A 12,845-nucleotide genomic window follows, 5' to 3' on the forward strand; every position below is an offset into this window, starting at 1 on the left:
AAACCTTGGTTGATAAAGGTGATGAAGGCTTGAATCAGTGGTAGCCCAATGAGGATAAAGAAGGAAACTTACAGGAGAGGTTTTGTGTAGTTAAAAAAGACCACCATTTGGAAACTCAATGGATATGTAGGGTGAGAGAGAGTGAGGTGTTGAGGAAGACACTTAACTTGCAAACTAGAGTGACTAGAAGGTTAGTCATATCCTCCACAGGTGGCTAAGAATTGGAAAATCGTGAGAGTGATTGACCATCAAATGAGGAACGGCTGAACAAGTTGCAGTATATGACTACGATGGAATATTATTGTTCTATAAGAAATGACAAACAGGATGATTTCAGAAAAACCTGGAAAGATTTACATGAACTGATGCAAAGTGAAGTGAGTAGATCTCAGAGAACATTGTACACAGTAACAGCAATATTGCACATTGAAGAATTGTGAATGACAGCTATTTTCAGCAATACAATGATTTACAACAAAGACAAAGGACTCGTCATGAAACATAGCATTGCCTGCAGAAAAAGAACTGATATTGCCTGAATACAGACTAAAGCATTCTTCCTTCCTTCCTTCTCTCTTTCTTTTATTCTTTTTTTTTGTTTGAGTCTTCCTGTACAAAATACCTAACATGGAAATGTTTTACATGATTGCACAAGTATAACCTGTATTAGATTGCTTACTATCTTGGGGAGGGGGGAGCGGAGGGGGGGGGAGAAAAGAATAGAATTTGGAAATCAAAGCTTTAAAAAATGTTTTATCATGTAATGGGGGAAAATAAAATAATATAAAATTCAAATTAACTGCGAAACCCTCAAAAAAACTAAAATTGTCTCAATTGTTTCCCCTTTATTCCAACTGTTTGTTTTTCCCCTTCAGATTAATTGGGATTAAGCAAAAACTCATTGCTTTTGTTTCAGATTTAGTTGTTGTCAATCTTTCTAAAACCCTACTTTATCTAATCTACTACTCTCATAAGTATAGGAGGCTAAACATAATTTTTAAATGACTAAAACTTTTATATAACACCTCATGGTCACCATTCTAAATACTAATTATTTTTATACAGACCTAGATATAGAAAGTATTGGATGAATGTGAACTAGTACCCAAATATATTCCCCAGAAGTTTGTTTTCAGTAAATCTTTGACATGAAAGAAAATATCGTTTTTGTCATCATCTACTTCTTTTGTCTAAGAGTTAAATTCCAAGAACTTTTATTTTAAAATTCTAGTTGGTAGAGTTTTGCTTTTTTCAGAAAGGAGCACTGGTAAAATAAAATACTTTATTCCTCAGTCCTGTGCTTCTTTTTTACATACAAACCTCCTTATATCTAGTGCTTCAAAAATCAAAGAATAGCATTATAAAAATAAAACTAAACTAATCCATTGCATTCTTGTTTTTATAAAAATGTAAAGTGCTTTTCCCCCCTCTTGCAGCAAAGATTTTAAAATGCAAGATGCTATCATTATTGTTGATTTGAGCATCCGGAAAACAATCTGCCTTCCCAATATGCCAAAAGGCAAAATTTACCAAGTTTAAGAATTTCATGTTATCACACCAAAAATGTTTGCACTGTGAAAGTAATACAGCACAGGCACCTCATTAAATCCCGATGCATCCAGACCACAGACCTACTTTCAGGAAGGAGACAGATCACAGAAAAATTATTTAGCTATTTTTAAATATTTAAAGAAAAACAGAACTTCCAGCTTCTATTGTATACAAGGAGAATTACTTTGAATTATCTCCATAAACACATGCCACTGCATTTAAGATTATTAATTTTACTTGAAATGAATCATGAGGTACCAAAATGTGTACACACAATCAGTATACATCTGCCACATAAAGAAAACTACTTGCAAGCACTCTAGGAATACACTTTCCTTAAACAAGATATCATCCTGCCCTGTAGACATTGAACGGATAGATTGTTCTTCTAAATGATGAAGTTAAACAAACCCAGCCTTCTTCAGTAATATTTCACTTAAGAGCAGGTCTCTGTCTCTGGAATTCCTACAGGTTTAAAAGAGAACAATTTCTATACCACTCTAAAACCAGACTTGAAACACAGAGCTCAGCATCAGGACCTCAGTCAGGCAACTACTTGATAACTATGGTTATAAGTCAAGATAGAGACAGTTTAGAGAAAAGACTTGAAGTTGCTATAGTGTAAATGAGTCTGAATTGATACAAATGTTAATGATGTCTAAAAGAGTGTCTCTTCTCCATAGTCTATGTAATGAGGTGTTGGTGACAGAGGAGGAGGATACTGCCTGCCAACAGATCTCTGTAACCTGTCATAAAACTTTGAATGATTTCTTGTACATACAGATGATACTCAAGAGAGATAGACTGCTTGCTGACGGACAGTGGGGAAATCTAATGGCAGACAATCTAAGTTCAGCTCTTGGTTACATTCATCATATAGCATATTTAAGCAAAATTGAACATATCTCCAATTCAAATATAGTATAAAGTGAATGGCCAGCTACGTGGCCCAGTGGATAGAATGGTGGGCCTGGAGTCACGAAGACTCCTCTTTGTGAGGTCAAATCTGGCCTCAGACACTGACTAGTTGTTTGACTCTGGGAAAGCCACTTATTAATCCTGTTTGCCTCAGTTTCCTCATCTATAAAATGAACTGGAGAAGGAAATGGCAAACTGCTCCAGTATCTTTGCCAAGAAAACCCCAATGGGGTCACAAAGAGTCAGGCACAACTGAAACAACAATAAAGTGAATATAATGGATATCATTCAAATGTCACTGTTGGTTGCTCTTCATTAGTCTATAAAAGCAGGATTTTTTAAAAAAAAACACCTTTACTTTAGACACACAAAAGAAAGAGCGCACTCCTGAATTCTTAGTTCCCAGGTGAAGTTTTGGGAAAAATTATTTGTTTGTTTACATTTATTTGCAAGCAATAGGTTGTGGTTCTGGTTTGTCCTTTGTTCTGGAAGAGGACCATGACATTAGCAAGACGATGACATGACTTTGATTTGAGTGAGGGAGGGCTGTGAAAAGTCACCAGCCTCACTTTCTCCTCCAGAGCCATCTGGGTCCAGGGGCCAGATAGCAATCAGGATGAGTGGAGAAGATCTGGGATGCAGTGGGAGACCTTGGCTCTCTTAAGCTAAAGTCTTTTGAAGTTCTCACTTTGAGTGAGGCTGAATAGGCCTCTAAGAAGTGAATCAAGAGATGCCCCCTTTAATTAAAAAAATGAAACTGGGAGGGGAAGACCCCCAGGGTTGCTGGCCAAAAGAGAAACAGTTACTATTTACATTCACTAGCCCAAAAAAATAACAATTAAGTTATGGGGGGGCAGAAATTTATTGTTTAGTCCTTGAAACCCAGGGTAAATTGGGTTTTTCTTTGAGAAAGAAATCTAGTCAGTAAACTCCAAGTTAACTAGGTAGCTTTCAGTTATCAAACATTCCCTTCCTTTGGGCAGAACATCCTAAGGCAAGGGGAGAAGAGAGGAGGGGATGTTGAGTTGCCTGGTTGAATCTGGCCAGATGGGTCTAATCAATAGGGCTCTAAAGGAGAATTGCAAGAGATCTTTAAAGTAAGAAATACATAGAGTCATTTTAAAGAGAAAAACCAATCTTAAGATTACCATCTGGGGAGTATTGTACATTGTGGCACCACATTAGAATATCAGACTGCTGAGAATCCCAGAAAAATAGCCTTGTTTAGGTACCCCTTGTGGATAATTGAGGGTGAAGCTAAACATGATGTTTTGCACTCCCAATGTGAAAATTCCCTCGTTTGATAGAAAAGTCCAAAACTTATAAACCTGAAACACAAACATTAAGAGATTCACCTAGCTAATAAATACCAAAGGCTAAATTTGAATCCAAGTCTTCAGAGCTCCAAGCATAAGACATGTAGCAACCTGCCTAAAACCTTTTTCAGATAAATAAGAAATATAAGAAGAAATACGAAGTTTTTCCATTAAAACCTTAATGTATTGATGGCCATAGGGAATGCTCAGCCAAATTTTATTCTATAGCTTACTATAAAATCTTAACTTTAAAAAAAAAACAACAAAACCTAAATTCAGTTTTCCATTTAACTTCATTAACTTGGTTTCACTTTGAACTTAATTCCTGCCTCATTCTATATAACTGATCCTATACTTTTCAAGTGCCAGTCAGTGTAGGTCACCAACTGCAATATCCTAATTTATCTACTGGATGACCCCACCTATGTCCACTAACTCTACCTACATCCACTAAGCACAGGCACTGACCATTTATCCATAATAATATCATTACCTTGTACCTTCTGCATGGCAAGGGTTGCCTTGCTAATTGATACTCTTACTGCTAAAGTACATCATTTTATGAACTAGTGTGCAACAGAAGCATTGTTTGAACCAAGCATCACCTAAAAAAGTATCACTTTTTTATGCTTGGCTATTGGATCTTAGAGCAGAAGGATATCCAACTAAAGAGGCATTAGAGATTTGGAAGCCCATTTGTTCTCTATTCTGAGATGTTCTTATATAACTATACCTTTAACATTTTCACCCTTTTCTCTCTGCTTTAGATCTATGTTGGAGTTTACAATCCAGGAAGCATTTCAAAAGCAAGCACATCTTTTCTAATAAAGTCCATATGTCTGTGCCAGAAATAACGTCCAACAAAAGGGACTGGAAAGAAAAAAAAGGGTACTCACTTGTTTAGTCTTAGTCTTTGTTATGGTGTCAGAAATAGGTTTCTTTCTCTCCTTTACAGCAGTTTTAGAAAATAATTCTTCAAACTCATGGCAATCTATGGATGGCTCTTCAATTTTTTCCCAAATGAGAGAAGTGCTAGAATCTCTAAAGTTAAGCACAAAATGAACGAAAAACAATGTCAAACTAGTAAGTTAAATTATTACATGAGGGGAATAATTATGACTAAAAATGGGTAGGTTATAGAAATAACATTTTACCAATTTTTACAACACCCCAATTTACTTAATAATATTAGTTAAGAAAAGTTCCATTTTATATAACTATCAGAACATTAGCTTTCTTGGAATACTGGAATTTACGTAATTAATTCTCCAGATAAAAATATAACAGAAGGGCACATTGGTGCACATAGTTTCTTAGCATTATGTATTATTCAAAGTAGTTTTTAATCTCAAGCTTACCTCTCTTTGCTACAGAGCTCACTCTCATAGTGCTACCCTTGAATGTCAACTCATTTCAGTATTGACCTAAAAATACCATATATTATAAAGCACATGCATGCGTATATGTGTATAACACATATGTGTGTGTATGTGTGAAGAACTGTGATTTCACTGGAGTAAGGACCTTTCAATATGGAATCCTTTATTAATTTAAGTCATTAATGGTTCCGCATGTGATAAGTGCAGAATAGTTTCATAGTCTTGGATAGTTGCCTAGAATACTGAGAGGCCAAGCAACTTGGCCATGAGAATATATTCAGTATGTACTGGGGGTAGAACTTGAACCCAGGTTTTCCTGACTCTAGAACAAGTCCTCTCTTCATTTCTTTAGAAAAGGTTGAGGTGGGTGAGGTAAGGGAAGGAAACTTGTTGGAATTTTTCATAAAGGATTGTTTTTAGGGATTTTTATTTTTCTTTGAATAGTTTAGCAAGACTGTAGAACAAAGTCTTCATTAGGCAAAGGGAATTTGAAAGTTGAAAGGGACTTCAGTGGCCATCTAGTCCAATCTGTAAATGAAAAGAATCTTTATGATAACATTACTGACAAATTGTGGGTCCTATGTTTTTAGACCTCCAACTAAGGGGAAACCACTACATCTCAAGGTATCACATTCTCATTTTGGACAGCTAGAATTTTAAAGAAGTTTTTTTTTTCCTGATGTCAAGCCCAAATTAACCTCTTTGTAACTTCCAACCATTGTTTCTGGTTCTACCCTCTAGTGCCAAAGAGAAGGAATTTATTGCCTAATCCATGCGAATATCTTTGAAACACAAAGATTCCTATCACATCCCTTTTGAGTCTTCTCTTCTACAATCTAAATTCATCCTTAAATAAAAGGGACTCAGAGCCTTTCAGAATCCTGATGGGCCTCCTTTAGACATCCTCCAGATTATGTGTCCTTCTTTAACATTGCCAAACTAAGGAAGAGTACAGTCTGTTAATTTCCCATTCTTAGAAACGCTGCCTCTCTTAAAGCATCCAAAATTTGAATTAGCTTCTTTAGCCACCATCTTCATCTCTTTTCTTATTGTCCAGTCCTAGTTTCTAACTAAGAGTAGTAAAATGCATGTCTATGTTACTTTTTTCCTTCTTTCTCTATCTCTTCATATATCTATACCTGAATATCTTGGACATACATCAACAAAGGTGTGTGTGTATGTGTTTACAGTATGTGTATGTATGTGTGTGTGTATTCTTAATCTATTCTTAGATTGAGAAGTAGAGAATAAAATAATGTGTGTATATATGTACGTGGGGGTGGTTAAGAATTATCCTATAACCACATTACACACATACACATACACACACCTTCTCATGCCTGCAGATACTCTCTTAAGTAGTTCCTGACTAGGGCTGGATAAGAGGGAGTAAGAAAAAGGGAAGGAAATCATCTTGGTGAAGACTGTTTCTCAGGCATGCTAAACTGTTCAAAGAAGAGAAATATTCCTTCAAGAAGGCATTTATGAAAAGTTCTAATAAAGAATTAGTTAATAAGCCTCAAAGTTGCATTGTTTCCTATTCTACCACATTCCAGACAAGTCAGTCAATGATTGGATGACTCAGGGATATGAACTCCAGACAACAAGTGGACAATTTACGAACCACTAGCACCAAAGTAAAGAGAGAAGGAAAAAAAATAACGGAATATAACAGATCTTCCCAGCCCTGGTTTTGCAGCTCTCTATCCATTATCACTTGGGATGTCAACATCAGATACTCAAAAGCAAACAAACATGTTCAAATTTGAATGCCATAGATAGGTATATCACTTAGCACTTCATTCTAGAGGGTGTGCTACAAAATCAAACCAAACATGAGAAGTTATCACGATCCCCAAAACATTAGAAATCACTGCCATAGAAGTACAAAGATTCCACTGAGATTCTGATTTATATTTATAAGTTTCTTGGCAGAAATGCAAAACTAAATGATGAATACAATAAACAAAGCACCCATATGGTGATTCATCTGGCCAAACCTACTCAGGCTTGTTTACAATTGAGAGCTCCAAGCTTATGTGGTGTGCTTTCCAAAGATTATGGGCATGACAGGAGTTCAGATCTTGGAAACAGCTACTCATTCTCCCAGGGAGGGTACCAATTAACCTTCAGAATCTTGTAGAGTTTGACCTCCTTTTTCTCACTACTCAGAACTTCAATATGGATAAGAGACCGAATTGACGAAAGGAAGAGGTTGGAATAACTTATTAACGTTACTGCATTTTTTTTAAAGGCCAAAATTGGTTGGGCAATATATCAATATAAAAGCTGCAAACACGTTTTAAAAGCTGCACAAAAATGCAATTCTGCCCATTCACAAGACATTCTCTATTAGTACCATATATGCACGTATATGAAACAAGACTGTTTGACAGGTGTTTGCAGTAAGTGTTCCAAACACAATCAAACCTCCATTTCAAGTGGCCGTTTTACCTTTTACTGTGTAGCTGAATTCTTGTCCAATAAAGAGGCTTCATTGGTCGACAAGGTTCTATTGCTTGTTTCCTACTCACTTTGTCCTGATTCAAGCCTATTCCGAATAAGCCAGCTGGCAATGGAGGAGGAAGAAATCCACATACTTGTGGAAGCAAGTTTGGCAATGTACTACCCCCAGCTTGTGGTGGAGGTGGAGGACCTGATCCAGGTGGCAGAGGGGGTGCCGAAAGGGGTGGGATCCCCACTCCAGGCAAAGGCGGAGGAGGTGGAGGGACCCCCACACCAGGCAGAGGTGGAGGAGGGGGAACTCCTACACCAGGCAGAGGCGGAGGAGGAGGGGGGACCCCTACACCAGGCAGAGGCGGGGGAGGAGGGATCCCCACTCCAGGCAGAGGCGGGGGAGGAGGGATCCCCACTCCAGGCAGAGGCGGGGGAGGAGGGATCCCCACTCCAGGCAGAGGTGGTGGAGGAGGGGGAGGAGGGGCAGGAGGGATCCCCACTCCAGGCAGAGGCGGGGGAGGAGGGATCCCCACTCCAGGCAGAGGTGGTGGAGGAGGGGGAGGAGGGGCAGGAGGGATCCCCACTCCAGGCAGAGGCGGGGGAGGAGGGATCCCCACTCCAGGCAGAGGTGGTGGAGGAAGGGGAGGAGGGGGAGGAGGGGCAGGAGGGATCGCCACTCCAGGCAGAGGCGGGGGAGGAGGGATCCCCACTCCAGGAAGAGGTGGTGGAGGAGGGGGAGAAGGGATCCCCACCCCAGGCAAAGGTGGAGGAGGAGGGGGAACCCCTACACCAGGCAGAGGTGGGGGAGGGGGTATTTTCAAGCCAGGTAGAGGTACAGGAGTGGGTAGCACTGTCATGTCAGGAAGAGGAGGTGGGGGAGGAATCATCATGCCTGATCCAGGCATGGAGATGGAAGGTTCTGTACCAGGCAAAGGAGGTAGAGGTGGGGGAGGTGGAATGTCCACACCAGGTAGGGGAGGTGGTAGTGGGATACCTGCACCAGGCAGGGGAGGATTCAGTTCTCTACCAGTCAGAAGTGGGGAGGGTAGAATGTCATGACTATTTTCAAAAGATGTGGGAAGGGAATGTTCATGGCTAGTCACATATTCAGTTACAAAAGGTGTTAGGGGAGGCTGCGTGAGAATCTTTTCTTGATTATCAGAATCTGGGAGCGGTGGAGGTGGTGGAGGCTGTGATACACGCTGTATGGATTGATTTGCGTCAAGCTGTACAGATATTAACCTTGGTGAAACAATCAAAGAAATCTCTGAACAAAATTTTGTTTGAGGTCCAGAAGGTGTCAATGGCACAGTTGGCTGTCCATTTGTACCCTCCTGAGTGAGTGCAGGATGCTGTGGCAGTGTGTTAGCAAAAGGCATTACAGATGCACTGCCCTCCTCTGTTGGTGAAGTCTGTACTGATTTTACATGCAACATCCTTTGATGTCTCATATCTTCTTCACTTAATTGAAGATCTTCATGACAGACACCTTCAGCCATTTCCCTCTCAGCCACTTGTTTTCCAATGTCCATGTCTGTGGTAGGGTATTGCTTCTCTAGTTCAGCTATTTTGGTCCTCAGATTTTCAATTGTTTGTTCCAGCTGCTGAATTACATTTGCATGTTCCTCAGATTTCATGTCAAAAGTTTCCTTTGGAAAGAGAAAAGGACAATTGTTAAAGAACAATGTAGAAGATTCCAAGTTTGTCAGCATAGGAAAGTTTGTGAAACTTAATCAAACAGGCTATTAAAAAAAGTAATAACATACTTCCAATGTTTTGACGTTTAGTAAGACGTGATAATGATTTGCGCATGAACCACCAGTCCCTTTCAGGATGATTTACAAGCATTGTCTAAGGACTAACACTACAGACATGTTAGGAATACTACAATATTAAAACATAGATGTAAAAAATGTTGTGATGGTGATGTTTTTGCCACCAGTAAGGGATTCATCTTATTTCCAAGCTAGGCCCTAGAGACTTTTCAACCTTTCATCTGCACACCTCCCTTCTACCTGCTTAGCTGAGGACCTTGCCTCGCAGTTCATGGAAAAAATGAGAGATTTGTCGAAAGTTCCCCATATATTCATATCTCATATGCATTTGACATCATCTTCAACATTTTTCTTCATTCCAGTATTTGATGAAGAGGCCCTTTTCCTTGCCAAGGTCAAACTACTGACATATACCTTGCTTGTGTCCCCCCACATCTGCAGCATATTGCTCCTACCATTATCTCTATTCTCTCTATATCTTTAATCCTTTGCTATGTCTTTGTGCCTTCCCTGTTGCTCGCAAATACATCCGTGTCTCCTTCATCCTTAAAGATCCTTCATTTGACTTTACCATGACTTTCTCTCTCCTCCTCTTGAGTTAAATTCTGTAAAAAGGCCATCTTCTCGAGATAGCTACACTTACTTTTCGTCTTGGTCTCTTTTACGCCCTCTATAATCTGACATCCAACCTTACAATTCACTGGAAATGGATTTCTCTAAAGTCATCTATCCCTTTTCACAAACTCTTCCCCTCCCTTTCCATTCTTTTTTGTTTTTTTTTTATTTTTGAGTCTTTTCAGTCCCATCCAACTCTTTGCGACCCCATTTAGGGTTTTCTTAGCAAACACACTAGAGCGGTTTTCTACTTACTTCTCCAACTAATTTAAACAGATGAGGAAACTGAGGTATACAGGGTTCTGTGACTTGCCCAGGGTCACATGGGTAGTAAGTGTCTGAGGCTGGATTAGAACTCAGGCCATCCTGACTCTAGGCCAAGCATTGTATCCACCATGCAACCTAACTACTCCTATTCTATTTTAAAGATCATGGAAATACAATAGACCTACTCCCAGGCCCTCTGTCTGATTAGACTCCATTTATGAGACCAAATGATGATACAATTTTAAGGGGATACATGTATCATCTCCCCATATCAGAATGTAAACAGTTTATCTTTTTTGAATCCCTTGTGATTGCTCACTCATATTAGCTTTTAGTTTCTCTTGATTCCTTTATATTTCAAAGCTTTTGCTTGGCTTTGGTCTTTTCATCAAGGATGCTTGGAAGTTTTCTATTTTGTTATAAGGTCTGCTAAGTGACTTACTATTAGTTGTGAGCCCATATTTTTTGCCTTCTGGAATACTGCACTTCAAGTTCTCCACTCCTTAATGTAGTGATGACTATTAAAGTGTGTGTGATACCGAATGTGAGTCTTAAGTATTTGAATTTTCTTTTCTTTGATCTGTAGGTTCTGGAATTTGGCTATAGTCTTCACATAGGAATTTCTTTCTTGAAGTGACTGGTGGAGTCTATTTCTGCTTTTTTTCTGATGCTAAGAGATCCAGGAAGTTTTCTTCTTATCATATCTTGAATCTAATGTCTTGGCTCTTTTTCTGGTCATGACTTTTAGGTAGTCCGGTGATTTTTATTTATCTCTCTTTGAACTTTTTCAAGGTCAGTTTTTTTTTGTTTTTGTTTTTGCTATGTGATACCTTACATGTTCTATTTTTTTCAGTCTGACTTTGTTTTGCTGTTTCTTGTTGTTTCAAGGAATTATCAGCTTCTACTTGGTTCATTCTAATTTTCCAGGAGTTTTTTAATTGGGTAAATTCCAAGCTATTAACTCTCTTTCCAAATCTTTCTCCTGTAGCTCTGTAAGGGCAAGCAAAGTGGGATTTTTTTTTGCTACCCCTTAAGGATGTGTTGTGCTAGCCCAGGACCCTCTGCTGTGTAAACAAGTATTTTGGGAATGCTACTAATGCAATGGTATATGCTATGTGCCACATGACATACTGAATGTTATGATATATACGTATATGTGTATATATGTATGTATATATTAGATGATATGTTTTGCTTAAGGATGTTGCTATGAATGTTACACTTTGGTTTATTCAACAATGTTTAGTATCTGAATAGAGAGTTCATTATACTATGCTATTAGATCCTTGAAATTACTCACAGCAGCAGTCCTCAGGTGTGCTGCAATGATTGGCATTACATTTTTTAAAAATCCCACTTTCTTTGCCCTTACAAGCTCTCATCTATTTTTTCACCTTTACTACTCTCACTTGGCTTTAAAAATCATTTTAATGCCAAAAACAAACAAAATAAAACAAAATCCCTGCTTTATCTCTTCTAGGAATGCTATTTTTGATTTATTATTTTTATATATTTATATAAATATTTTCTTTTTATATATTTATATATTATTTTTTCATTTACAAATTATAAATTAAGGTATACATTAATATATAAAGTAAATTACAAATTATTTATATTTACACAAATGTATATAATTGATTTTTGACTGAGGTCTGTTTTTCTTTGAGAATTTGCTTATAGATGTTTTAAAGTCATTCTCCACTTCTGGATTTGTGCCTTAACATACCTGTTGTCATAACAGATCTTTATGATGGGATTCGTTGTTTGTTTGTGCTTCTTCCAGTTTACTTTGTGATTTTGGATTTTATATTAGGGCTTGGTTATATGCACTTTGGGCTAGAATATCCTGACTTGCCTTTTTTTCCTCTTGGGTTATTCTTCTGCTTTCTTGGGCTATTGAGTGTTTTGTTATTCCAATATGTCAGGAACAACTTAGGCTAAAGACTTACAAGATTCCAGTGCTCCCAAAGTGGTCTAATCCAAGACAAAGTATGACAAATTCCCACCTAGTCTAACCTCTTCAAACTCCTGACTTGGATTTGGGTCTGTACAAGACTAATATGGGCTTGACACTGGTTAGAAGTTCCAATAGGTTGCATCTGGATTCAGTCATTATCAGCCAGCTAGAGAGTTCTGAAGGTTCAGAATGACAGAACCATATGCTTCTCTTTGGTCTGTGGTTGCTCCACTGGTTATTCTACTTCAGGCTTCAGACTAGGCTGTAGGCTGGAACTGAGATTCTTGTGGCTATGTAGGGTCAGAACCACAAGATTACTGGTTTGCTTTTGAACTTGTTCCTAGCTCAGTAGACAGCCTAGGGCCTGTGACATCTCTTCATCCTGGAACATTAGACCTAGGTGCAGGTTCACCCTCAGGAAACCTTGGATCACTTAACCAGAACTGAACAGTAAGCAATACAACTCTCAGCTGGCCATCTGTTCCTGCATCCTGCACAAGGTCAGGAAACTTCTTTGATGAATTTGGGACTTTTTCTTGCCTGGTGCACAGGCTGGATCCTCTTTCAGGTCCTGTGTGCCAGAATGCTCTGTATAATACACCTCTGT

The 12,845-nt window shown here is 38.6% G+C and overlaps 1 protein-coding gene across 1 annotated transcript in view; it reads right to left on the reverse strand.

The window, feature by feature from the left end:
• Positions 1 to 12,845, reverse strand: part of FMN2 (formin 2) — a 478,670-nt gene that overhangs the window by 337,832 nt on the left and 127,993 nt on the right. The window contains exons 5-7 of the mRNA XM_036757134.1: positions 8,672 to 9,270; positions 7,619 to 8,569; positions 4,682 to 4,826 (exon numbers count right to left, since the gene is read on the reverse strand). Coding sequence (XP_036613029.1) covers positions 4,682 to 4,826; positions 7,619 to 8,569; positions 8,672 to 9,270 — 1,695 coding nt within the window. The remainder of the gene's footprint in view (positions 1 to 4,681; positions 4,827 to 7,618; positions 8,570 to 8,671; positions 9,271 to 12,845) is intronic.

This window comes from Trichosurus vulpecula, chromosome 4 (assembly GCF_011100635.1).
Source record: "Trichosurus vulpecula isolate mTriVul1 chromosome 4, mTriVul1.pri, whole genome shotgun sequence".
Classification (NCBI taxonomy): domain Eukaryota; kingdom Metazoa; phylum Chordata; class Mammalia; order Diprotodontia; family Phalangeridae; genus Trichosurus; species Trichosurus vulpecula.